Below are 27900 nucleotides of genomic sequence, written 5' to 3' on the forward strand. Positions count from 1 at the left end.
GGAGTCCTGAGATCAGACAAAAAATTTAACTGTCCCAAACTAAATTATTCCTCATTTCACTTTAAATAATCCTTGCATCAAAGACTGAATGAGAAATGTTTTAAAAATCTAGCTGGGTTCTCAGGCAATGTACGATGTTTTTCTTTATCTTGAGCTCTACACTATACATCAATGGGGCAGAATTAAAAAAATGGCAGATTTCCAATGCTTGTTTCAAGAAGCAGCACAATTACCTCTTTGATATAGCTTTTGTATCTCAAAGTTCAAATATTTATTTATAGTTCTTTAAAAATACAGATTAAATCGAGTGATTTCAAAAAGACAACACATTGGCCCTATAAATGCTCTTGGCAGGATTGCAGAGCTATGTCTCCATTTTATACTTCAGATGCAGTTAATAATACAAAGTGAAAAAAAAAAATCTATTCCAGCTGTGAGCTTTACCAATGATGCTATACCCTATATATTTGGGATATTTTTAGTTTTTTATTTTAAAATTCCTTTTGTAGAATGCTATTATGATCCATACTATAACTGCATAAATACATTTTCAGTTAGCAATGATTAAAATAAAAAAAACATTTATGTTGCTGCTGTTGCTTATTTAATGCTACATAGATGAACTTTTGGCTAAAGGGTGCATAAAAATTGGCACTGGTCCAAAATTAGAAATTAAGGCAAACTTGAAAGAAATCAGATTGAAAGTTTAAATAAAATAGAAAATGTAATCTTTCTTTTTCCTTTTCTTACTCTCTTTAGACTCACCGAGAATCGAACATCTGAAATTGAATGGGGAAATGGGGAAAATCTTTCACTGATAATATTATATCCACCCGGAATACTGAATAAATGACTCACATATGTTATAGAGATTTTATGCCTGTGGTCCATTGATTGTATTGGTATTATCTGACCTGTTCTCTAATACAAGGCTTATAGCATCCATTTGTTTATTTACTCTTTCAGTAAATGAATGAATATTGAGCATCTACTATGTAACTGATCTGGGTAAAGGACTGGATATCAAATGAAATACCTTAATACCTTATAGTACCCATGGGGAAATGAAGTAAGTGGTCACCAATTTTTTTTTTCCTTCACTTCAAATATGTGTATAAATGATATTCTATTAGTGATTTTCTGTAATATTTTAATAATGTAATGTATAACATTCTTCGTTGACTTTTATCTTCATTTATTGAATAGACAGCAAAGTAAAATCTTGAAACTAAAGTCTTACATTCAATAATCATTTTTTAAAATCCCTTTTTAGTTGTTGTGGAAAGAAGGCTGGCTGAAAAAGCAGGAAGGGGAAATCCCTTTTTCATTAAAACTAAAAATTTCTAAACAACTGCAAAATATTTCTTCTATTCTAGCCACTACTGCCCCAAGAATCTCATGACGGGGCATTTCCAAAACAAACAACATAAAACATTTAGAACACAATATGACTGATCAGTGTCGGGGACCAGTTGACCCCACGCCATTAATGATGACCAACTGCATACTTGCCACCAACAGAGGGCTACAGTTTTGGGTACTGAAGAAGGAAAAGCAATTGAAAGAGGATTTTAAACTATACTAAATTATGAAAGCATTTGGGAGAAATTATGAAATAATGAGCACAATACTTTTTAAAGGGGAGGGAGATGGGAGAAAAATTTTCAGCCCTAGAAGAGGAAGGTTGGCATGTATGTAATTGAAGAATGACAGAACATGTATAGCATTGCTTGTTATGGGATCTTCTTCCTGACACAAGAGCAGACACCAGAGAAAACAAAACTGGATTGAGCTCTGCTCTAACATAACATGTTTTCCACTTACAGAAATCTCAACAGTAAGATAGCTATGGAGTAAACCAGAGTTGTTACTTTAGGTAGAAGGAAAAATCTGAGATTTGCACTGAAATGGAAAGTTTTCTTTACTTACTGGAAGACCAAGGGGTCCTCTGTCACCCTTTTGACCTGGTTCACCCTTCAATCCTTTAACACCATTTAACCCTGGTTCACCCTAAATGCAAAAGCAAATGCCGATTTTGGTTGCTATCATGGGTCTTTAAACTGGGAGAGAAGAGAGCCAGTCTCTGAAATGGTTGCAGATTCCAGTTTTAGGTAACAGCAAAGCCACGCTAGAGTCATCTTGCATCGGTTCAAGAAATTAATTCAAGTTTGATTTTTTTTTTAATTATAAACTGAGATGGACAGTTAAATAACATTTTGGGAAGCAAAACTCCCGAGAAAATGTGTTAGATATATATGACCGAGTTCCTGAATTTTTGAATTATATCTAAAGGATATTGGTTTTATACTACAGTGTTGTGACCAAGTAAATCAAAGACACTCAGAGTGGAGGGTGCTGAGGAAGGTTCAGTAGGAAAAACCCACTCTGCTGGAATGGAAAACTGGAATATGCAGGACAGTGTTATATACAGATATTTTAAGCCTTTAAGCATTTTGCCCAGGGGAATGAGCTGAGCATGTAGGAGCTGATGTTTGAAGTAATGCCATTTACCAAGTCATCATTCACTAACATTGCCAAGGCAAGTCCCTACATGGATTAATCAATACAGTAGACAACCAACTGCCAATCCCAGAAGAGAATATGAAGATCAAAGAACTTAAAAGTAGTTTTACTGTCTGCCCAGTGTTAGAGAAAAGGAGGTATGAATTTAACTCAAGGTGACATTACAAAAACCATGGTAACTGATAGAGTCTCTTGACTGTTGTTAAAAATGTAGCAATACAGTACACCTATTTTTCACCAGTAGCAGCCTCTTAGAGCTAAAGAGAGTTCTGACCTGTACACTTACCATCCTTTAAGTACAGACATTAATTTTGTCAAGAAGATCTTGAAAGACTTGTGAAAGGAAGGTACTCCTGGAGTCAGATGCCCTATAGTGTCTTGGTGGGGTGGGATGGGAAGATTATGCTCACATGGCAGAAGGCATTAAATGGGGCAGTATATCTCCAATTTGCCTGATGATGAAAATCAGTGTGGCACTTGTTAAACATAAGAGTCCAGAGCCCTGCCCAGACCATGGTAGCACAGGAATGGGTATTTAAGAAAAGTCTTCCAGGTGATTCTTCTCATCAGGAAATTTTGGGAAACACTGAACTACATTTATCCATGGAACTTTTGACTATTTGGATATTCATAAACATTTGAACTTTCAAAGGAGTCACAAAGTAATGAACACACTGGCATGATCCAGTGGATTTTCTGGATTTTGAAGCTATATTTGCAGCGCTACTACTATAGGAAATCCAAATGAGCTTTGATAGGTAAGGTAGGATACCGGGAATGCCACTGAGTCAGAGTCAGTGTGAGACTATGGCCAAAGCTCAATATAAAAAAAAAAACAAAACAACAACCCACTGCCATCAAGTCAATTCCAACTCATAGGGTAGGGTAGAGCTGCCCCATGAGGTTTCCAAGGAGCGGCTGGTAGATTTGAGCTGGCAATCTTTTGGTTGGCAGCCAAGCTCTTAACCACTACACCACCAGGGCTCCATGGCCAAAGCTCAATAATCAACTTTAATTCATTGGTCTAAACTTGAGATTGATGGGCTTTGCATGTGCATGGAATTTCAGCAAGTGGCCTTGAAATGATGACTAGTCAGGGCAGCCTTGGAAGGTCATGAAACTTTTCAGTGAGGGGTCATTAATTGAGAGGGTGAGTTTATAAACAATCAAATCCAGTGCCAGAAAGACCTAACTTCAGGTCTGGACCTAAATTCTAGTCCCGGAGCTATTGTTAACTAGCAGTGTAACTTAGGGCAATTAATCTAACCTTCCTGGGCCTACAGTTTATCATTTATAATGTCAAAGGACTAGCATAGGTAATCCATGAAGTCTTAGCGTTATCATCTTCTTAAATCTGACTTAAGTAACAATTGAAATTAAGAGTGGACAAAATAAATCATAGCATTTTAGATATCCAGAGGAGCTTGGGCATCTCCTAAACCCATGGGGGTGGTGTGTCAGAATCACTTATGGAATTTAAAACACACAGTCTTGGGGCTTTAACCTCAGTCATTATGATTAGGCTAGTCTGAGGTGGTGCCTTACAATCCAAAGAGAACCCAAGAGTGGGCAGAGGGTTAGATAACTACCAAGGTCACAAAGTTGATAGGTGACTTTCTCTCCTCTGACACCCGGAACAGTACTGATTCCCCAAACTCTAATCAATGCTTCTGGCATTACCACATTCTAAGAAGAATAAAGGGACATGTTTGAGCTATAGCTAGAGGGAGGAGTGTGGACTTTATGACCTACGGAAAGTTCCTGCCAGCTCTTGGATTCCTCTGTGCTAAAGAATTCATTAATAGTAATTTCTGGGTGAGCACCTGCCTGACCTAGAGAAGGAAACTCAGGGTTCCTGAGTCAGACCAATACCTGCTGCCACTCCGACAGCTAGGTACACCAGAGGGGAGCCAGAAGAGAGGATAGACTGGGCTTTCTGATGCCTAGTGCCAACATTGCATTTATATGTCCCCCCTCCTCCCTTTTAAATGTACCAACTCACTACCAGGGGGTTCTCAGGGGCTCCTGAATCTTCTCACAATGAGCCTTGAGGCTAACCCTCAAATTTTTGTTCAAAACAAAGCATCAAATCACAAGATAACGGTAACAATTGCCATTTATTGGGTGTTTAGCAATAACTGCATCAGATATTTTGCTGTGTTTTATAATCATACCTCATTAAATTATCACAATAACACTATGAGGTAAGTTACCCAGTTGAGTAAACAGAGGTTCAGAGAGGGTAAGTAATCTGCCCAAGTGACACAGCCTGTCAGTGGCAAAGCTGAGATTAGAATCTCACCACATAAGCTCCCAGGAAGAAGCAGCTTGTCTTTCAGGGCTCGTTTTAATCCTCATTTTAATATCTCTCAGTCTACACAAAGCCCAAGAACAGGCTGAGACTATCTTCACAATGCCAGCTGCCCTAGTTCTGATAAGGACAGGCTATTCTCTATTCTCTTGTTAATGCAGTGTATAGAGTACAATATATGTCTATGATGTGCTCTTCCCCAGCATAGCACACCTGATATACCCTACCCCATTCTAGATCAGTGACCTCTGAGGGAGCACAACATTAAAATGCTGGATAGTCAAAGCATTTAAATGCAGCAGTACATGGCAAGCAAGAAGTATCAATTAATAATATCCAAATATGCAACTAAAGAGACCATAACTAAAAAGAACATCTGGACTGATAGTCTGATAACCTAATCAGACTCACGTCTATATAGTTGATTTTGAGTATATTATGATTAATAATTTAAGAAATTTACATAGTGTCAAGGAAAAAGGCAAAATAAGAAATAATTTTTCTCCAGGTGACATCATTCAAATTTCTTTGTGAATCATTTTGTGTTGTGAGATTTAAATATCTGGATGCTTAAAGGCTTAAAGATTAATAACATTACTTGACAAAGAAATAAGACGGGACAGACATGCTTCAGTCATGCTTCTCCATGATTATTAACAAGGAAACAGAAATCAAATAATCAAGGGATTTGCTGGATTACCTTTGGTCCAGGAAGTCCATGGGGTCCCTAAAAGTGGAAAACACAGCTTTTACTTAAGAGTTGATTTACTGTTTCCCAGAAGAAATGAATATTATATAAAACAACAAAAGAGATATGAAACAAGAGTCTTCTTGTTTGAGCTATAGCTAGAGGCAAGCAGAGCAGACTTTATGACCTACTGAAATTTCCTTGCAGCTCTTGGATTTCCATCAGGGGCGGATTACCCAACAAGTAAGGTAAGCACAGGCTTACTTGTGCTCACTTCCTCATCTGTAGGGAACAATTTCACAAGGGTTTCACCACATCTTTGATGTAAATTTAAATTTCTGATGTGGTGAAAAACATGTGAAATTGTTCCCTACAGATTAGGAAGTAAGCATAAGCAAGCCCGTGTTTACCTTGCTGACTGGGTCATCTGTCCCTGTTAGGGACTGTACATTTGAAAAGAGGCTTTGTTTCTTTAGGAAGGTGCTGTGTGGTCAGGAGAGAGGCAGATGCCAGCCATACCTGAAGCAGAATCTTGGATGTGGTAAAAAAATATGAAATCGTTCACTACAGATAATCTGGTAAGCAAGATAAGTACCATGCTTACTTTACGTGTTGGATAATCGGTCCCTGATTCCTGTGATCAGGAAATTCATTAACAGCAATTCTGACTGCTAAGTATATATAGCAGGGAGGAGGAGATCTGAGGGCTTATATGGAAGAAAGAAAAAAATAGGATTTTGAACCCACATTACTCCTATTTCTTAATTTCCATTTTTTATCTGGGTGGAATATATGAGATGCTTCGTAAGTTTAAATGGAATAGATGTAGGACTTAAAGGTCATTAACTTGCCAATGAGAAGTTCCAGACTTTAAGTATCTGAGAAGGGGAGACTTTTTCCATTACCAACTCCTCCAGACCCAAAGTACTGAGAAATATAAAGGAGGAAGGCAGCGGGGAGATTACACTCAGATTTGGGACCCTTATTTAGGATTAAGGAAAAGATTCTAATACAGGGGGGCTAGGCATTATTATTCAGAATACATTTATCTCTACAAATGATGAATTCTTTAAGCTCTTGTAACAATTGTTTATAAATGGAACGAAGTCATAATGTACGCATGGATGAGAATATAAAACCATGTATTTCATGTAAACTTAAATATAGAGATTAACAAGTCAAGCAAAATTAATTGAAATGTACTGTGAATTGCTTTAAACTTTTCAAGTGATTTAAATAAATTATTTGGAAAAAGGAGTGTGTTAATATTCATCACTGAAACATACCACACCAGAAAAAAAGTTCCTTATCAAACAATGCATGGATATTCGTTGCATATGTCTATATGAGAATAATATTTTCCCTGTAGATAAGTTTGTGGATAAACATTTTCAGGAAATGGAAGTCACTTTATCAATTATTCTTATCTCGTTTTAATAATGGTTAAAATTCCGTTAAACTAATTAATTTTACCATATGAACAGGACGAAACATTTTCTATTAACCTTTTAACCTAAGTGAAGGGAGTATAACAAAGCCAAAAGTAGGTTATTTGCTTAATTCTTAATAAGCTGTTTCGATTTAAGAAAATAAAATCTATTGTAATTGTTTTGTGTTATGAAGTAAAGATGGCACTAAGAAATAGTGACTGGATCTGGAGCTAGGCTCTGTGGCTTAAAGCCTTCTACTGATGCTCTTTCTTAGAGCCCAGCAGGAAGAAGAGTGATCACAATTTACTTAATCTGTATGACTGAAGCCATCTGGTTTACTGAGCCATCAAATGCGACCTTATAGACCGTCCGCCTTGCATTATTATTCAGTCACAAGCCCCTGAAGCACTCTAGCCTTATCACAACAGTCATTAGTTAAGACATCTGGGGAATTAACACTTGCTAAAAAATCCCTGGTGGTGCAAACAGTTTGCACTTGGCTACTAATGGAAAGGTTGCTGGTTCAAACCCAGCCAGCAGCACTGCAGAAGAAAGGCCTGGTGATCTGCTTCTGGAAAGATTATAGTCAAGAAAACCCGAGGGAACAGTTCTACCCTGTAACACATGGGGTCATCACGAGTCTGAATCGACCCAACGGCACAGGTAACGGCTACCTTCCTCACTGGACCTCAGTTCTGTGAGGGCGGGGTGACTTGACTTCACAGGTCACTGGGGGACACATGCAGTGAACACTGACCCTGGAACAATGGAGCAACCACGGTGCTATAAAAGGGAAAAGGGAAGGACCCGGTAACCTATGACCTCTGTGGAAGCAAGCTTCACTTTTTACAGAATTATTTTGTAAATGTTCGTATGGATTATTTCATTAAAAGACCTCAAACTCCAAAGCTGGTTAGAAACATTACTTGATGGCTATGATTCATCTTATTTTACTACTAAAAAAAAAACAAAAACAAAAAACAAAAAAAAAAACTAGAGAAGTGATTGGTTAAAACCTTTGCCAGTACTCACAGGGTAAGGTCAGAGTAAAACTTGCCAGCTCCAACTCGTTCCTCATCTCTCCTATCGCAAAACTACTCTCTCTTTCCAACATATGGAGTAAAAGACAACACTGTAAAGTCAGTGTATTTCAGAACACCTCGTATTTTCCATGCATTCCACAGAGGACAGTTCAAAACACAAGCTGGCTGTTTTGAGGGATGTGTTCATGTTTTCCCTGGTAGCATACTCATAAACAAATGATTCCATTTTGGATGAAAAGGGGAACTTACCATGGGGCCTGGTGGGCCGTGGGGACCTGGTGGGCCTGGTGGGCCTATGATCTGTATGTCCAAAAAATAAACATGGATTTGGTTACTTCACTGAGATAAGACAGTTGAGTTCGATTCCTGTGCTGGGGTTCTGCTAAGGCCATTAATAGCTGCAGAGGAAAAAGGATACTGGAAGAAGTGATGCACTTTGTTCTCTAGGTTTAGAAATTCCTTCATAAGGACAGCAACACCACCACCACCAAAAACCTTGAAAAAATACAGTTGTTCTACAAAAGCCTGAATAAATAAAAAATACATTACAAGGAAGCAACCGATTACCAAGAAATGCTATAATGCCACAACCATTATTAAACCTTCAAATATTTCACGAAGCAAAAACAGAACTCTGGAGAAAAAAAGGATGTGTGTTCTATACTGACAGAGCTCTACCCACAAGCATTGTGGGAAAACCACTGATTTTCTCCTCTGGATTAGACAGCCCTCTGAAAAACTGCTTCCACCCAGGCTTCTGAGACCCTTTGTCTCTCATTGTACAAGGCCGACAAATACTTCTTCCACAGTTTGACAAACCAAGAGGTCCGCGGTCTTTCTGTCGTTGATAAGTCATCTGGCACAGGGTGAGCTACGTCAATAATAGGCCTGTTTCAGGGTTTTTCAGTTCAGCCACCCGGACTTACGGAGGGACCCTGAGGACCTGGCAATCCGGAGTCTCCTTTTTCTCCTTTCATTCCATTGGCACCCTACAAATAATCATTAAGCGGAGTTAAGCTGGTGAAAGTCATTTCCAAAGTGCAAGAAACAACTGAATTTTCTCCCCAAACCCAACATCCTGTTGCAAAATTTTATAATATTATACACATGATATATAAAAAAGGATTTATTCCCTTGCATTTTAGCCTACAATAGCAAGTTTACCCAAATCCCTAGGATTGTGGGTGATATGTGGAAATATAATGTAAGTAACAACTGTGTTTGGTTTAACTGGTTAAACTTACTTAGTGTTAAATATATAAGTGTTATACTTTTTATGGTGGTGTGCATTTTAAACAGCAAAGATAAGTCTTTTATATTTTATTGACATTTATTTATATACTTCCCTGTTTAAAAAAATATCTAGGGCAGTGCTACATTTTTCCCTCCAAATTCTCGGTAAGAATCAGAGAGAAAAAAACCATTAAAACACCATTGCATAGTATCATACAAAGGCTACACTTTTCAGAGCAGTTCATTTCAAAATTTTTACTTTATTTTTTCGATTATGGTTTATTTTATAATGATCAGTTACATTGCCAAGTTAAAGAAGCTAAATGTATTTATTTTACTATCTTCTACTAAAAATAATTCAGGAAAACATGAAGGTTTATTTTACAATTTATTTGGTTTAGATGCTTTATAATTTCTTCTAGTGCCCCAGTTGGAGTAAATAATCAAGAATACCGCAACTATTTCAAAATAAAATACTATATGAACCACTATATTAGACAGCAAATAATAATATATGACTGTGTTCTGATTATTTAATTCATCTTAAGAAGAACACATCATACAAAGTATAAACATACCGGTAATCCAGGAAGTCCAATTCCTCCTTTTTCACCTGGCATACCTGGGTCCCCCATGTCTCCCTTTGAGCCTTTGAACCCCTACAAATGATATAGTTTCATGTTAGAAGCATACTGACCCCTAACAGCTATATCCTTTGGAGCCCTGGTGGCACAGTGGTTAAGAGCTACGGCTGCTAACCAAAAGGTTAGCAGTTCGAATCCACCAGCCACTCCTTGGAAACCCTATGGGGCAATTCTTCTCTGACCTATAGGGTCGCTATGAGTCAGAATCCACTTGACAGCAAGGGGTTTGGTTTGGTTTATAGGTAAAACAGAATTTCAGATCAATTTTGCCAATAAGTGGGTCCTATGCTAAAACGGGAGTCCCTGGGTGGTGTAAGTGATTAAAGTGCTCAGTTGCTAAATGGAAGGCTGGAAGTTTGAGTCCACCCAGAGGCACCTCAGATGAAAGTCCTGGTGATCTACTTCTGAAAAATCAGTCATTTAAAATCCTGTGGAGCACAGTTCCACTCTGATGCACAGGGAGTCACCGTGAGTTGGAGTCAACTTGACAGCATCTGGTTGATGCTGTAATGATTCTCATTTTACGGTACAGTTATTTCTTACAGCAACCTTCTACATCGATTCTACATTGAATCAGTATGGTTTCCCTCTGTAATGAAAGGGATTAAATTCTATTATGTCAGCTATTAAAAATGAGAAACATGAACTTAGGTTCATGCCATCATTTTTCCTTGATTCTTTATTTTTACCTGGCAGCTAATTCTATCTCACCAGGCCTGAAAACAATTTAATGGATTTAATTCTCAACAGTACAACATACATTTTGAACTAGGACCTAGAATTATAATAAAGGTCCACATAGATTTCTCCCGACTCCACCCAACGTGTCCTCCTGTCCCCTTAGATACAGGCAGAAGTTCTGATCACTATCACTTTTCACTGGTCCAGTCTACAGACAGGTAAATCACTGACTGCACATAATGCTCAATTAATGCTAAAAATACTTCAGCTTTCCAGAGCGTTCCCATTTACACTGAAGAACGTACATGTTTACTTTGAATGTTAATTCATCTGAATTTTGTGAGACTAATATTGAAATTAATTATATTGGTAAGCATCTTCATGCAAGGAACCTTACTGTAATATGACTAGATGACCCATTCTTCAGCAAAGATGATCAGAGTTACCACAGTAAGGGCCCCCAGGCTGCAGACACCTGTTCATCCTTCCTATATTAAGAACTACTGGAGGACAGGAATGTGTCTTGTTACCTATATCTATTCCACAGCACTTAGTTCAGATCCTCCATTGGGTGGGTAGGAGGGAGGGTATCTGAATGGATTGATGGATCTTATGGATCAGTCAGAACCTGGTTGGTTTTAGGGATCTAATGATGAAGAGCAATGGGACAGCCAACCCATTGGACTTAATGACAGAAGACCTTATAAATCCTATACCTGCCCTCTCTCAGCTATTGTATATTAGGGGCCATGGAATATTTCATTATGTATGTCATTTATAATGACTAACATGGGGGAAGTAAGAAAGCCAAATTAAAAAATTCTCATGTGATCTCAGATTGATATAGCAAATCATTTAAAGTATTTTTCTTTTTAAAATATCACATGTTCATTTTATGTGACATACAATTTCAACATACCACTCATATTTTTAAAAAATTCTTCTAAACTTAATTTTCTTATTAATATGTTTTCCTGAGGAGTAAAATCTTCATTATTCCTATCAAGAATCCTCTTGATTTCTTATGATTGTCTTGATTTTAGCCACTTTTGGGGTAAATAATGGAAGGTCATAAGATATCAAAGATCTTGAAACTAACCCATATGATTCGATTCTGAATTCTCAGTCATGTCCACTTTCCCTTGGGCAGATTCTCTCAGGGCAGGGGTCAGCAAACTACAGCCCATGGGCCAGCCCATGGTTGGTTTGTATTGACCTGAGTGTTTTTCATATTTTTAAAGGGGTGTTAAAAAAAATGCAGCAGAGACCATATGTGGCATGCAAAGCATAAAACATTTACTATCTGGCCCTTTATAAAAAAAAAGTTTCCAGACCTTTGTTTTAGGAGACACCTTTTAAGATACTGCCATACTCCACAAAGCTATAAGTGCTCTGCTTGCTTGTCTTTTCTAAGGAACTAGAAAATTAGGTGCAATTTTTATTTGGGAAGCCACTGAAAAAAGTTACAACATATAAGCAATATCTACTTTTGTGGAAACTATGATCTCTGATTTTAATCTTGAATTATTTGTACTCACTGACAAAAATCAGGTTATTCTTACTAAATTGGTAATGATCTTATAGGCTATTAAAAAACCAGAGGAGCCATTGGCGGATTGATAAGGAGTATTAAGAACAAAACTAAAGCATCATATAGCTTGTGTCTTTCTGTGAAGAAAACGAATGTCTAATATTAACACAGCTGCTTCTTAGAGTTAATGTAGTCTATAGAATAGATGGTAAAAAAAAAAAAAAGGATAGCATATTAATACTCATATCTTTTTGGCTCTAAACCTATAATAAAATGAATAATGATGCCTTAAATGTCAGTATATTTCTTTGAAAATTACCTGCTCTCCATCAGCTCCTGGGATTCCTGGAGATCCTGGCTCTCCCTGTTAAGATAAAAAGGGTTGGCTTGCCTTCATTTATCATTGGTAGCAAATCACACTAAATAAAAAACGATGCTGGTTGGAAGTGTGATTTGCCCTTTGGCAAATGCACAGTAATCCAAGAATACTCTATTACATCACAGCACATGTCTAAACTCAGTGAAATAACTTTTTTTTTTTTATTGTTGGGCTTTAAGTGAAAGTTTACAATTCCAGTTAGTCTCTCATATAAAAATCTAAACATAGTTATGTGACCCTATTTGCTCTCCCTATACTGTGACAGCACACTCCTCCTTTCCACTCCGGATTTCGTATGTCCATTCAACCAGCTCCTGACCCTCTCTGCCTTCTCATCTCACCTCTGGACAGGAGCTGCCCATTTAGTCTCATGTATCTAGTTGCACTAAGAAGCACACTCCTCACGAATATCATTTTATGTCCCATAGTCCAGTCTAGTCTTTGTCTGAAGAGTTGGCCTCGGGAATGGTTTTAGTTTTGGGCCAACAGAGAGTCCGGGGGCCATGTCTTCTGGGATCCCTCCAGTCTCAGTCAAACCATTAAGTCTAGTCTTTTTAAACTCAGTGAAGTAACATTTTCTTGAAAATCATGTATAATAATACTTATGTGTAACCAAGATCCAGTGTTTACTTTTTCTCCCGCGTGAGACACAAATAAAACAAAAACAACAAAACAACAAGGGTAAAGCTAAACTGATAGAGATTATTTGATGACTGACCATAACCGATAGCAACAACCTATATGCCTCATTTAATGTTCTTCTTCTTAAAAAAATCTGTACAATTTTTCTTATTTCCTAGTATGAGAAAAAAGCAAAAAATACACATTACCCTAAGAAAGAATAAAATGCAAACTCTCAAGAATGTACAACAATATTTTAAGTGGCACAGTTTGAACAGATTCATAATCATTAGGAATGTGCTATTTCCAAGAAAAGCCTCGCTGAAGGATATAATAAATCAGATAATATCCTAATACATATAAAATTACTTCTGGATCAATTCAATTTCCTATACTACGCTAGGAATGAACTAAAATTTACAATTCATGTTATGATTTATTAGAGTCCTTGACACACTGAAAATATACAGATTTATGTTTCTTTTTTAAACTTAAAACATTCCCATTAAAAACAAATTTAAATAGTCTGTTAGAAATTTATTCAAACAACAAATGTCCAGTCACCTTTCAATTTGAAAGGTACTGAACAAACAAATTTAAAAGGCTAGATATTATTTTATGTCAGAGTGGCATTTATCCAGATCCCGTTACAACTATTCCTGCGGAAACTGTGAAAAAACAGCTCTTCTCAGTATGAGTGGCCTGTCTCCGGGAGTTCCAAGGGAGCTGACATGGGGCTGTATTTGCAAGAGAAGCTTGTTTGGTGATGTTATAAACCACAGTGTTGAAATGGCTAGAGTTCCTTTCCCTGGTAAAAACTTTAAGAGCCATGGGCCACAGCATGAAATTTGAGCTGTCCAATGTTTAAAGAAGGCATGATCTTGTGGTTTCAAGCAAATAAAATTAAAAAAAGGAAAAAAAAAAAGTCTTTCCCTATTTCAGACTTCCTGTTCTTTGTGGTAGCAGCAAAGTTCATTTTGCCACAAACAAGTCTGCTGAGGTTGGATGCACCTGGCTAAGCCCTCATGTTATTCAGAGTCTAAATACTTGTCAGCACTCTGGGTTTGGTAATGATTGCTTCGCTAAGCTTTTACCTTGAAAATGAGACCCATGAGAGTTTAAAGAGAAACACAATTCATGAGTGATTCATTTATCTACCCTTCACCCCTCAAAGAAAATTTTTTTTTTAATACAGAGTTATTCAGTGTTTAAGAAATCAAACAATCATTGTTTGACAAAGGAGGGAGAAATGCTAACTGAATATAAGCTCCCATTCAGTCCGAGACTGGGAGTTCTGAGGGGAGAATGGGTTCTATACTTGATTCAGGTTGAGTTTCATGATTCTTGGTCACAGCCACATCCCACCCCATTTATCCCAATCTTCCCAAGGAGAGATTATCGACTGCATAAAGGATTAATTCAGCTAAATGACAGAGAAAGTGTATAAATGGTAAAGTTTAAGTGGACGTAGAAGAATGCATCTTCTTAGGACTTCAAAACTGGCATATTTATTTTCTGCTCTCAAGATCTCAATTATACGATCAGTATGGGAAATGTCACTCTGAGGACTACCATAGGGTATTTTCAACTGCCTCATATGCATGGGGAAGCTGGACAATGAATAAAGAAGACCAAAGAAGAATTAATGCCTTTGAATTATGGTGTTGGGGAAGATAACTGAATATACCATGGACTGCTGGAAGAATAAACAAATCTGTCTTGGAAGAAGTATAGCCACAATGCTCCTTAGAAGCAAGGATGGTGAGAGTTCGCCTCATGTACTTTGGACACCTTATCAGGAGAGATCAGTCTCTGAAATAGAACATCATGCTTGGCAAAGTAAAGGGTCAGCGAAAAAGAGGAAGACCCTCAACGAGATGGACTGACACAGTGGCTGCAACAATGGGCTCAAACACAGCAATGATTGTGAGAATGACGCAGGGCCTGGTAGTGTTTCCTTCTGTTATACGCAGGGTCGCTATGAGGCAGAATTGACTCAACGGCATCTAATAAAAACAACATGGGAATATGTGGGGTGGGCTGGGGGATAGTATAATGGGAAGGATGGCAGGGTTCTGGGGTAAGGGAATCTGACTAACCCCCTCTCCCCATACCACCTGTCTAGTACTTCATCTGGCTCATCTTCCTGTCTTTCAGTTATAGCTTGAAGCCATCCTTTACAACCAAGACTGACAAGGGCACCCCCATGAATGTCCATACCACTCTCACTTAAACAAAGCATTTACTCTATTTATTAATAAGTGGGCCTTTATTTGCCTGTCTCCCTCCCTAGGCTGCAAGGTGCCTGTTGAAACCATTCCTACAGTTCTTATCACAGAGTAGAGACTCAAAAATTATTTATTGTATAAACGGATTATAAAACAATAACGATGCAGGATTCAGTGATACAGGTTTTTTTTTTGGCTAGGTGGTCCTTTTTGCCCTTTGGGGCTTCTGTAGGCCTTTGGGGTAAAGAAAAAGTCCTAGAAGCTTTTGAAGTTTTGAGAGAATGAAGTATGTGTTCAGCTTTGGGGCCTGTTTTGCCTCTGGAGACCTAGCTGACCAGACGGTCTAGGGAAGATAAAGCAAGGCACTTAGACCTTGGTTGACTCTACTCACAGGAAAAGGCAATCTTCAGATTTCCTCCTAGGTTGTATAGTTCAACTCACCAAGATATTAAAGAACAGGGATCCAGGCCAACTTGCTCACCAGGTATAAAGACTGTGTATATGACTGGAGCTTTCTTTGTGTTACATCTCTTAGGGACCGGAATGTGATGGAGAAATAGAGGGTTAAATATCCCAAAACTTACACTAATGCTATACATGGAATCTGTTTGAAATGAGGATTTATGCTCCAGTACAACTTACATAGGCAAGGGTTTCAGTAATATTTAATATTTTACTATGTATCTTTTATACGAGGAGCACTGGTGGTGCAGGGGTGAAAGTGCTCAGCTGCTAACTGAAAGGTCTGCGATTCGAACCCACCAGCCGCTTCGTGGGAGTCTGCTTCCATAAAGATTTAAAGCCTTGGAAACCCAACTCTACTCTATCCTAGAGGGTTACTATGAGTTGGAATCGACTCGAAAGCAGTGGGTTTGGTTTTTTGGTAACGTTTATATAATAGAAAAATTACTTTTACTATGTACTAGATTTCTGTTTTCAAATATTCAGAAAGAGAAGAAAGCAAAAGTTGGGGTGGGTGTGTGTGTGTGTGTGTGTGTGTGTGTGTGTGTGTGTGTATGTGTGTGTGTAAGAGACTTAGCAAATAAACGGTCTCAAAAAGCATAAACAAAAGATGAATTTTGAAACTACTTCAATCTCCTACAAAAATCTAATGATGAAAATCATATTTCAACACGTGCAGCTCAAATATTATTCTGAAAATCTAGAGTGACTGGCCACGTGTTAATTGATCAAACATGGTTGAGCAACTAAGCTTTCGTTTGGAAGGATAAAGCTAACACCACCAACGCATTCTAGATATAATCAAGTAATTCTAGATTTCTGTTTGTAATTGGCATGTTTCAATAGAGAGGATACAAATGGTAGAATGGTTGAATATGCATAATAAAGAGATATTAAAAAATGATTCTTAAATTGTTATTTGTGAATGCATCATGCTAAAGCTTTCCTTGTTTTGTTTTGTTTTTAATTACAAAAGAATTGGAGGAAAGGATCTTTCCTAGTGTCAGAGTAAGTTTTCTTAAATTCTTTTCTCTTTAAGTAATTTTCTTTTTTCATACATTGCATTTATTGTTTCTTTACACATATAACTTTTGTAAAACTGGTTTTTTCTCTTGTTTAATATCCTTCTTTCTTCTCAATGTCCTCTATTAAATTAAAGGCTATTCCTCTTTCTCTCCCTTATTTCCTAATTTTTCTTTCTTCCGATCCCTCTTTTCTTTAGCCCAGATCTCAATTTCTTTTCTTAACTCTCTTAAGAGATACTGCTGATCTCAGCTTCTCCAGCATCTTTTAAGGTTTGTTTTCAAAGATCTACATACTTAATATGAGATTCCCTGCACCATGAGTATATGGTAAACGGAAACGAGTGAAATAAAGAATAACCTTTGGCCCTTGTAGTCCTTGAGGTCCAGGAGGTCCTGGAGGACCCTAAATAAAGAAAAGACACAAAAGTTTTTAAAGGAGCAGGTATATGTATTAAAATACATGTTTTAAATAATAAGTACACTATATACCTCTCTTGTTTCTATCAGAATCAAATATCCCTCAAAATTGATTTGCAATGGGGGAAAATTTTACAGGTTACAGAACTATAAAAACTACTTACTTATATGCTAAAGTATCAACCCATTTTGGTCAAAATAGCACATAAGAAGCTTTTAGACTGATTCTGTAAGACAATGTAAAATTGTTGCTGTGTCCCACACTCATCTTCTTGGGATGAATTGGCCTACAAACACTATCTATGTTTCTAGCTACATCCCCCCCAGAAGGCTTTGATTTCCCAAACACTAAAGGACAAAGCAATATTATTAAGATAAGACCGAGGACTTTTAAGAAAAATAACAATAACTTTTTTTTTTTTTTTTAACTTTTTCACTAAGGAAACAAAGCAACTCAACTGGGACAAACTGTCACTAAAGGTTATTAATATCAAGAAACACAAAATTAAATAGCAGATAAAAACTTCAGCTACGTTAGTACCATTATTACTGGCATGCATCAACACCAAACAGGAAGTCACAAACCACAGAAATCATGCAACAGGAGTTACCGTGACAGTTAAGGTGGTAATCCTCTGTTGAGAAAATGTATTGACAAAGACAAAGTTACCTATTTTGTGTTCCAAAGTACAATAATACATTTTTGAAATAACCAATTTTTAGAATATGTTTTGGCAAGTCTGATGTCTCATAAAGAATTGACAAGATACTGAGAAAATATTATCTTATCTTCAAAGAAATACAGTATGGTTATAAATAGTTTTTAAAAATTATTTTTAGAATTTTGTTTAAAGAAATCTATGGGTAAAGAAAAAAGAAACTGTCAAAGTTTTAATTCACCTTAATTAAAAAAAATTTAGTCATAACTCGAAAAATGTAATCAATGTCACTGAACTGTGCATGTAGAAATTGTTGAATTGGTGTTATGTTGTGCTGTGTATATTGTCAACAACAACAACAAAATAAAATTGAAAAATTATTTAGTAAAACTGCACGTTAGAAGTACAACAGTTTAACTGTGAACTATGGACTTTGCTATTGATAAGAAATCTATTGGAGAAAGTACTTTGATTAGAGAAAACTGAAATATCCAACTGCATAACTAGTATCTTTTTCTTCTTTTTAAGTGTGTAGCTCATTTGTTGCATTATAATTAACTTGTTTTGTGCTGGTGCTGTGACCAAAGACATGAATTGACATGGAATTAATATAGTTCTTAGTGTAAAGTGATATAATCAAATATACCCTCTCAAAGTATGACTCTCTAAAACACCTGATCCCTAATACATGAATCGCGTTTTTGTATTAATATTTTCTAGCCTAGGTCTTGGGCTAAAAGTTCTATTGGGCCCATAACCACTTTGTGAAACCACAGAGGGGAACACATTTTCCATCAGGGACTCTGGTCATAGAGAAACACTATCCAATTATATGTAAACCTGTAGTCAGCAGTTTCACACTATTCTTTTGTTTTCCACTATTACATTCCAATCTCTGACACAGGTCGTTGTTGCTGTTTAAATTATTATTGTTGTAAAAAGTAATTTTAAAATGATCTATTTTGCTTCAAACACTTAACTGAATCTCTAGTGACATGATGTCACCATTCCTTAGAAAACAACATATTTATCCCTATGTACAAATGGTTACAGTTACTATTCCATGACAAAATCAGTCATGGTCATGATAGCTTCAGAGAAAAAATTGTAGGAAAAAACCCAGTGCTTCTAAGACAAAAAGCAAAACAGTCACAAACTGGAGGCAATGCTATAAAAAAAGCAGAGCCCAGATTTTTATACCATCAGATCTGTATAACATAGGCACCACTTACTTTATTTCAAGGGATTCACCTAGAGCAAGAGTTGGATGTACAGTTACGAAAAAGCTACTTCTCCATTCCTATAATGTAGATAAGTCATTTAAAAAAGGCTATTAAAAATTACAGAGTAGAAATAATTTCCTTCATCATTGCCTCCCAATTACATATTGCATTTTTAACTAGCAAGCAGAATCATAAAACTTTGGAAAGGAAAGGCAGTTCTAAATTTGAACTCTGAGGTTTTCCAATATGTTCCACGGAAAAATTAATATTTTCCACCAGAACATGAGGTTAGTTTGTCTTCTTTAAAAAAAAAAAAAGTTAAGCATAACAACGTGTTTTATAATGAGTTATATAATAAAAGAATATTATTAATGGTAACTGAAGTATCTAACAGATGTTTAAATGATTTTGTTAAATAACTGTGTTTGTGCAACCTGGAAATTGTACAGGGCAGGCTCCATCCAGTTAACATAAGAGCAAATAACAGCAAACTAAACTAACGTCACAAATGTATAGTTTTTAACACCGCTCTAGGCAGTGTTCAGACACCAGTGTTCCAATTTTTAGACACACAGAAAAGTCTTAAAACATCGGTTTGCCTTGAACTGCTTGTATCTGGTTCCTTTAAGTTAAAGCTACATAAACTCACCAGGGTTCTCTCTTGAACTCCAGTAACGATTTGAAGACCAGAATTTTTGGTAGTGATGGAGAAAGACACATTCTCCAGTGAGACATAAAGTGAAATGGGAACCATGAGCTAGAGCAACTGTAAATCAGTAGTGGCCTATCAGGCTGCTTTGTGGTTTATTCCTTGAAATCCTCACATGAATCTCTCTGGAGCTAGGTTATTTTCTTTCATTTCTCATAATGATGCAAACTTAAAATCACCCATGATTCACACTAGAGAAGAGGTTTATTTTTAGATGGTGATGAGAATATTTAAAAGCTTGAGTTAGGAAACAAGAAGTTTTACTGCTAATTGTGGAAACTTAACACCTTGAATAAAAATAAAGGTAAGTGGCTTATGGCAAATGTTCATGTAAATAATTTTCGATGAAGGCAACAGTAAAATTTTATATTTCCAATGTGATAGTTTTATAACTGTAATACACTCCTATTTATCTAATTATCTTAGATTATTTTTGCAGATTTTTTTGAAGCAATAATGAAATGAAATCTGCAAAATTGTGACTATCCATCACTGGTTAGACAATTAGAAGAGTAAATGTCTACTACCTCTTCTCAATCTAATGGCTATTTAGCTTAATTGATTTTATTAGAAACTCTCAGTCCACCAGAATACTATGTTAGGAAAATCAATAAATAGTTTAGAAGTGGAAAAAAAATATATATATAAGCTAGTTATAAGCATAGCATATAATTTTCCTAGCAACCCTATAAGAATAATAAATCCTTGGGTTGAGACATAAGCATGGACTAGTTGACTTGGACGGACATTGGCTGGTTTACTGTCATGTAGAACTTGAAGTGAGGGGAAACAAAAACAAGACAGAACATATATCTTTGCATATTAAGATGCAAGTGGCAAACTTTTTAAAAGTATAGTGCTTTTAGGCACATCAGCAAAAACTGTTCAGACTTTCATTAAAAAAATATAACCTTAAGAATAGTAATATTAGATTTAATGGACTCATGTAAAACATCTATTCTGATAACAGCCTCATTTTACAGGTGAGATCAATGAAGTATTGATACATCAAGTGACTTCCCCCAAAATGACTCAGCTAGTTAGCAGAAGGGAGATCAAAACAGATTTCAGTTTTAGGCTAAAGGTAGCTTGATCCCACCTGGCTCTGTTCATGCAAAGAATGCTCTAAAAACTCTTTCACAATTTTTCAGAAAATGGTCAATAATACCGGAGCATTTTTTGGGAGGTAAAAGAATGGATACCTCTTAAATTGGTAGCTAGAATTATGGAGCCATTGGCAGTAGGTTGAGGGAAACTTAACAACATTGCTAATATCAAGTTTAAAAAAAGTGTCCCTCTATTTTAGAAGAACTTTATAAATACAGTAGGTACCAAAACTTTGTATTCTCTGCCTCTGTCTCTCTCTCCACACACAGATATCAACTTGCCAGGGAAAGGAAACAATTTAGAAAGCTGGTTCTGGAAACTGAGAATAGTCCAGAGACTACTGCTGAAGTCTAATCCACTTATGCTGAGGAACACTAATTCAAGCTATTGACTGAATATACTGCCTAAGCAACACTCCTCCAAACAAGACAAATGCTTTTCTTTACATTTTACCAGAAAAAAGAGAATGAAAAGAACAGAAAAATAGGTTGAGCTGGAGATATATTCTGTAAAAATGATTTAATAGATGCTTTACTACTTAAGGAAACCCTGGTGGTGCAGTGGTTAAGTGCTACCACTGCTAACCGAAAGGATGGCAGTTTGAGTCCACCAGGCGCTCCTTGGGAACTCTATAAGGCAGTCTACTCTGTCCTATAGGGTCGCTATGAGTTGGAATTCACTCGACGGCAATGAGTTTGGTTTTTGGTTTTTTACTACTTAAAAATTGGTAGTGGTAGCAAGGAACTTATAGAAATGTAGAGCTACCATAATTAGATAATGTTAGTAAAATCAAAGAACAGAAAAATAATCCAAAGACCACAAAATCACAGAGGAATATTTAAAACAACTTCTTTGGCTTTCAAGCAAAAGAAATGCTTGTATGTATGAATTAAGTATAATCACTCATTCTACCAATTACAGTTTATTTAATATTTATATGCCCAGATCTGTGTCAGGCACTTTGAGGGATACAGAATAAGCATACAACATGTTTCTTTTCACCAAGAAATTTACAATTTGGTAAGAGGCAAGACTAAAATCAATTATGCAATTTGAGAACAACTAAGTGTTAAACTGGAAACCCTGGGTGGCGTAGTAGTTAAGTGCTATGGCTGCTAACAAAAAGGTCAACAGTTCGAATCTACCAGGCACTCCTTGGAAACTCTTTGGGGCAGTTCTACTCTGTAGTACAAGGTTGCTATGAGTCAGAACTGACTCGAGGGCAACGAGTTTGGTTTGGTTCTGGTTTAAGTGTTAAACTATTGTGCCCTGATGTCTAATGGTTAAAAGGATTAAGAGGAAGAACTTATCTGGATGGCGGCAATGGATTGCTGGATAGGATTTAGGTGGTGAAAGAAAGGAAGAACAGAATGAACTCAGAGAAAAAGGGGAGAGGGATTTGCAGAGCTATGATAAAAATGACTACTCCAGTGGAAACTGTGACATGGAGAAATAAAAATTCTGCACAGGAAAGACAGGATTATAGAGCCTTAAAGGTCAGATGGAGAAGTTTTGGCTTGATATAGCAGGCAACAGGGGGTTGTTGAGGTTTCTAAGCAGATTAGAGCCATAAAATAATGATAGTTTAGGAGCTCTGAAGTGATATACAGTATGGACTAGAAGGGTAAAGAGGCACTAGAGGCAGACGAATTGGTCAAGGGGTTGTTGCAGCATTAGGCATGAAATAGGATGTGGGCCTAGTGATGGGAATGCAGAGAATGGGGCACCTCAAGAGATACTCTGAAAGAGGAGATAGCATTCTTGTGAGATGTATTGGATGAAGGACAAGAATAGTATTAAATGACTCTGACGTTTCTATCCCAAGAAATTCAAATATTCATGGTATCACAAACAGAAGATGGTTAGTTAAGAAAAGCAATCAGTTGGATAGGTAAGAAAAGTAATTAGTATAATTGTGTGTAGTGGTAGAAGTTGATGGAGTAATGGTGCATCCATAGTGGAAATAGTCTGGAGGCTGGAGGTACCTGCAAATAAGAGCTAGAGATGAAAGATTTCGGAGGCCATATGGTGAAGAAGCACAAAGGAAGTGATTATACTAAGAAAATAGTAGAGACTTGAAGATACCAAAAATTAGGGAATAGCCCAAGAAACTGTAAATATCAAAATAGAGTGGATCTATCATAGAAGAAAATTGGAGAAATTAAAGTTAAAAAAAAAAAAAAAGATTTTCAAAAGGAAGGTGGTTTAGTATAAATGTCCCAGAAAGTCAAGGGTTCTGGGTACAATGGGTTTGACTTTGAGGTTACTGTGGACATTTGTAAGAACAGTTTCAACAGAATGATGATAGAAGGTAGAATACCAGGTCTAAGCATGGAAAGGATGAATGGGAAGCAAAGGTAGTGAAGACAAGCCACATACTCAATGGATTTTGTTATTAATGGAAGGAATAAAAAAAAATGGAATTGTAGCAGTAGTAGAAAACACTTACATAGGGCTTGCTATGTGCCAAGTGCTGTTCTAGGTGCATAACATATTTTTAGCCATTTACTACTCACAACAACCCTAGGTTGCTACTATTATAACATAATTTTACAGATGAGAAAACTCAGGCACCAAGAAGTTAAATAATTTGGCCAGGGCACACATTTAGTAAGCAGGAGAGCTGAGAGTTGATTCCTGCTCCAGCTCCAGCTCCACAGGATGCATACTTGCTTTGCTAAGCCCCCTCTCCAAGCAAGGAGGCAAAGCTTAGTCAAACTAGCACAAAGCTGAAGCCTGAAAATACTTAAATTAAGCATAGTTAAGGTAGAAGGGAAAGAAGGTGTTGAAAAGGAGAGATTGAAAATGTTATGAAATAAAGGTATAAACTAGGGCAGGGAGAAAGGGCTGGAATCGGAAGAACAGGGAGAAGGTGTGATTTGCAAAGTGGAGTCCTCAGAGATCAGAAGGAGTGGAAGCTAATATCTACACCCATTACACAGATGCTCATCAAGGTTACTCTCTGTCTGTGTCAGGGAGGGGAGCAGTCACTTGCCTGCAAGGCTTCATGGAGATTGCCATTGTAGTCTATGATCTCGGTGGCTCCTTGATCCCCTTTTGGACCAGGTGGACCCTACGAGAAAAACCAACCAAAGAAAAATGATGGGAATCAGGATGGTATATAGAGGGGACTGTGACAAAAAACAGAAATAGCAACTTTTAGCTCTCTCTGATCACTGCTTCCCTACTAAGGCCCAACTGCATTTTAGAATAACTACGTTCAAATTTTGTTGATTTCAAAGGAGGCAAATCACTTCTAACTGTCTATCTATAGTAGGTCAAAGATATGAAACCTGGTTAAGAAAGATATGATTTAATCTCCACAACTGTTTTCTGAAAATTATAAAATATAGACTAACCTGACTTGCAAAATCTTACTGGTGTTACTCGTATTTACTAAAGCAACTCCTAATCTCTTTCTACTCATCTACACCTAACAAGTTCCTTCCTCGTTCTTTTAAGAGGATGGAGTCCCTGGGTGGCATAAATGGTTAGGCACTGGACCACTAGCCAAAAGGTTGGCAACTTGAACCCACCAAGAGGTGCCTCAGAAGACAGGCCTGGAGATCTCCTTCTGAAGGGTCACAGCCTTGAAAACCCTATGGGGCAGTTATACTCCGGACACATGTGGTCCCCATGAGTCAGAATTGACTCGATGGCAAGTAAACAACTCCTTTAAGAGGATAGAACATTGTTCTGTAGGAAATGCTTGGAATAGAATCTCATTAAAACTAAACCAAACAGGGAACAAAAAGGAGAATATATATTTCTCTTAAGACTTTTACCCTAGTCATTAGCTCTGCCACTTAATTTCCATTAGTCATGTCCTAATTCCCTGCTTGTTTTTTAAAAAGACTTTGAATATATGGGTTATTTCTTTCTTTTATAATTGGATTACTTGCAAAATGAAAACTACTTTAGTTGGATGACTGTAGCAGAGGGAAAGTAGACAGGGTGAGATCTTTAGAAATTCTCAGGAAACTTACTTCATGTGTTAGAATCCCCACACTCATTGCTCCCAGCGACAAAAATAAAAAAGGAAGGAGAAAAGGGGGAGGTTGCAGAAATAATTACAATAGTTGGCCTCTACTGCTATTATTGGGCATTTTTTAGTCCAGGTGCCTTGTGAAAAGCAACACAGACTCATTCTTTAAATCTGGGGCAAAAGCTTAGATGAAAGGTACACTCACCCTTGGTCCCAGGGCTCCAGAGTCCCCTTTGTCTCCACGATCACCCTTTCCCCAGAGAAAAGAGAAAAACACAGTTAATAGTGAGGTCAACAGTCTAGAAATCTCTCAAATCTAAGGATATATGTATACCCTATAGCAGCACCTTTAATATAAACTTCTGACGTGGAAAACTACCACCACCACCACCACCAAAATGGCAAATGCTTCTTTAAGATGTAGCTTGCAGGGAATTAAAGTTCCCCATTTCAGATAACAGAACATCTTAGAACAACAATATACACGGTAACTCCCTCACTAGGTAGGATCTTCAAAATCAAAGAAAATGGTTCCTATGGCGCCCAAAGTAAGCTTTTGTCTTCCACATTAAGCCATGTTCTTGGCTTTCTATGAAGAGATTTGGGGCAAAGAGAAAAAAGAGCCAGGCAACTGGGTTGTTTATTCTCTGAGGAGAAAAGTACAGATAATCAGGAAAGGAATGAACAGCTCCTTCTGTGGAGAATTAGAAGGGAAAGGTCACTGGCTAGGTTTCCCTCTAATGACGGTGATTGAGGAAAAGTTCAAACAAACAAACAAACAGAAAAACAGTTGCTGTTGAGTTAATTCTGACTCATGGCGACCCCATGTGTGTCAGAGTGAAACTGTGCTCCATAGACGTAGATTGCCAAGACACCTCTGGGTGGATCTGAGCCTCCAAATTTTCAGTTAGCAGCTGAGCGTGTTAACCATTTGTACTACCCAGGGACTCCTAAGAAAAGGTTATAGGTATAGGTATTATACCTTTCAGAAGGTGCTGGAGTAGATAGATAGCAGGTAGCTAGAACAGGTTGGTGGGGCTGAAAGTCAGGGGCAGAGAAAACCCCAGCTCTCTTTTTCTCAGTGCAATATGAAAATGTCTGAAGTTCCATTTATGGTGCCATTACCCTGGCTGAGAAACACCAGCAATAGTCCAACCCCCAAATTGTACCTGCCCGGCTCCAGGAACACTCAAAATTCTCAGAAGTCTAATTCAAAACTTTAGAGAAGAGGTTTCAACTTGTGAAGATCTGAAGTTTCTTTACAATTGCTTTAAATTTATAGAGTATGTTTTCTATATGGAATTCAAAGAATTTCTATAGGTCTTTATACATATACTATATATTTCTATAAACTGGGTAGGGAACAGTGAAGATAAACAGGAAAAAGGATTATATTATACTTTTTTTCTATCCACATTATACTAATAACATTGACCATAATAATTAAATTTACTATGGAATGGAGAATTAATAAGCAGTCTCTGTTTTCCTCATTTTTGCATTCATTTTTCCATGTTATTTGCTAACTTCGTTTTAAATAACATAATTCTGCTAACAGTATATATGTTATTGCAGATATTATAAAGAGCATGGTAAAGGGAAGAATTTCCACTGCTGGTAAAATTTTAATGCAAAGAGGGAGTCAAATAACTTAAAAGCAAAGTATAATTTGAAGATTTATCACAAAGATAGCCTGGGAATAAAAAATAAGGTTATACAGTACATAATTTAAATTAAATAAAGTACTTAATGTTTTCCAAAGAAGAAGCAATTTTTCTGAAACAGGAAATTCAAGTTCTTTTAAAGAATAGAAAGTACAAGAACACACAAAAACAAACAGGATGGAACAAACCAATTGTTTTTGAGATATCATCATAGGGAAGAAATTTTTACAATGCCAGTGTGTGGAACAGTTTAATCTAAAACATGAAAAAGGCAAAAAGCACAGCTCTTGATGGCCGCATGGTACGTTAAAATGGGTATTCCGCCTTGTTACTGACCTTGGACCCCTTTGGGCCTCTACTTCCTGATTCACCTTGCTTGCCCTATTACAGGAGAATATGAAGATCCAAAAGAGAAATGACAGAGGAGATAAGAACAGAAAAAAGAAATTAGCAGCAACTCAGAATAATGAAGAAAAATGGAAACACTTTATTTCAATTGCCTCAGTACATGGCTCTGTCTGTCGGTTATTACAACACTAAATGTAACTATCAACCATGTGTAATTAGTCCACTCTCTAGTTTCCCCATCAGCCTTCATTTCATTTTAATTCTGAAGACTGCCCTCCCATGAGTGGATGGGGAAAAGTTTTGCGCATTATTCTCATTAGTCTCAATAATGGTTGTCTGCATAAATTTCCTTCTCATCAAAGAGTAAATGGTTTCCTTCGTCTCTAACATGGGTTATTAAAATAAAGTGTTACCACATTAGTTTGCAGGAAGCTTAGTTGAATAAAGGTTGAACAGTCAAATAAATCCTTAGCTCTAATATTTTCAAGGTGTTGCACATCATCAAGTTGCCACAGAAACTAACACAGTGCATATCAACAGGGTTTTCTCAGTAAGTTTTAAAACACACAAGTGATAAAGTGTTAATATGACAAGAGCTCCCCTTTAACATTTGGATGTCTTACTAAATGTGTTCACCAAAGAACACTGACTAAACTGGAAACGTTGAACTGTAAAATCATTTTTGAAAAGAACCAAGTGACATACGTTTCAATAAATCATTTGTAATTTTGATGGGTTAGTACCTGTTCAGGAATTTTATTTTAGTTTCATGTTCTAAAGCAAGCGGCACGCCTTTCCAGACCAAAGAATGTTATTTTCCAATGTAAGAATGACTAACCTTTGGTCCAGGGGCTCCAGGATCCCCTCGCTCCCCTCTTCCAGGAGGCCCTGCCTCCCCACGTTCGCCCTGTCACAAATTGTACAATATGTAAATGGAAATCCCCCAGGCTAGTCCCTGTAGATTAATTGATGAGTTAAATACAATCAAT

At 37.0% G+C, this 27900-nt stretch overlaps 1 protein-coding gene across 2 annotated transcripts in view; it reads right to left on the reverse strand.

Annotated features, from left to right (window-relative positions):
- Nucleotides 1-27900, reverse strand: part of COL25A1 (collagen type XXV alpha 1 chain) — a 527832-nt gene that overhangs the window by 26552 nt on the left and 473380 nt on the right. The window contains exons 21-31 of one of the 2 annotated variants that reach the window (XM_004380232.2): nt 27750-27818; nt 26900-26944; nt 25105-25149; nt 23910-23987; nt 17828-17851; nt 17158-17202; nt 12404-12448; nt 9807-9887; nt 8922-8984; nt 8245-8295; nt 5535-5561 (exon numbers count right to left, since the gene is read on the reverse strand). In XM_004380232.2, coding sequence (XP_004380289.1) covers nt 5535-5561; nt 8245-8295; nt 8922-8984; nt 9807-9887; nt 12404-12448; nt 17158-17202; nt 17828-17851; nt 23910-23987; nt 25105-25149; nt 26900-26944; nt 27750-27818 — 573 coding nt within the window. Of the gene's footprint in view, nt 1-1929; nt 2011-5534; nt 5562-8244; nt 8296-8921; nt 8985-9806; nt 9888-12403; nt 12449-17157; nt 17203-17827; nt 17852-23909; nt 23988-25104; nt 25150-26899; nt 26945-27749; nt 27819-27900 lie in introns of both variants that reach the window. The other variant, XM_004380233.1, reaches the window with a different exon arrangement.

Source organism: Trichechus manatus, unplaced genomic scaffold, assembly GCF_000243295.1.
Source record: "Trichechus manatus latirostris isolate Lorelei unplaced genomic scaffold, TriManLat1.0 scaffold00071, whole genome shotgun sequence".
Lineage (NCBI taxonomy): Eukaryota > Metazoa > Chordata > Mammalia > Sirenia > Trichechidae > Trichechus > Trichechus manatus.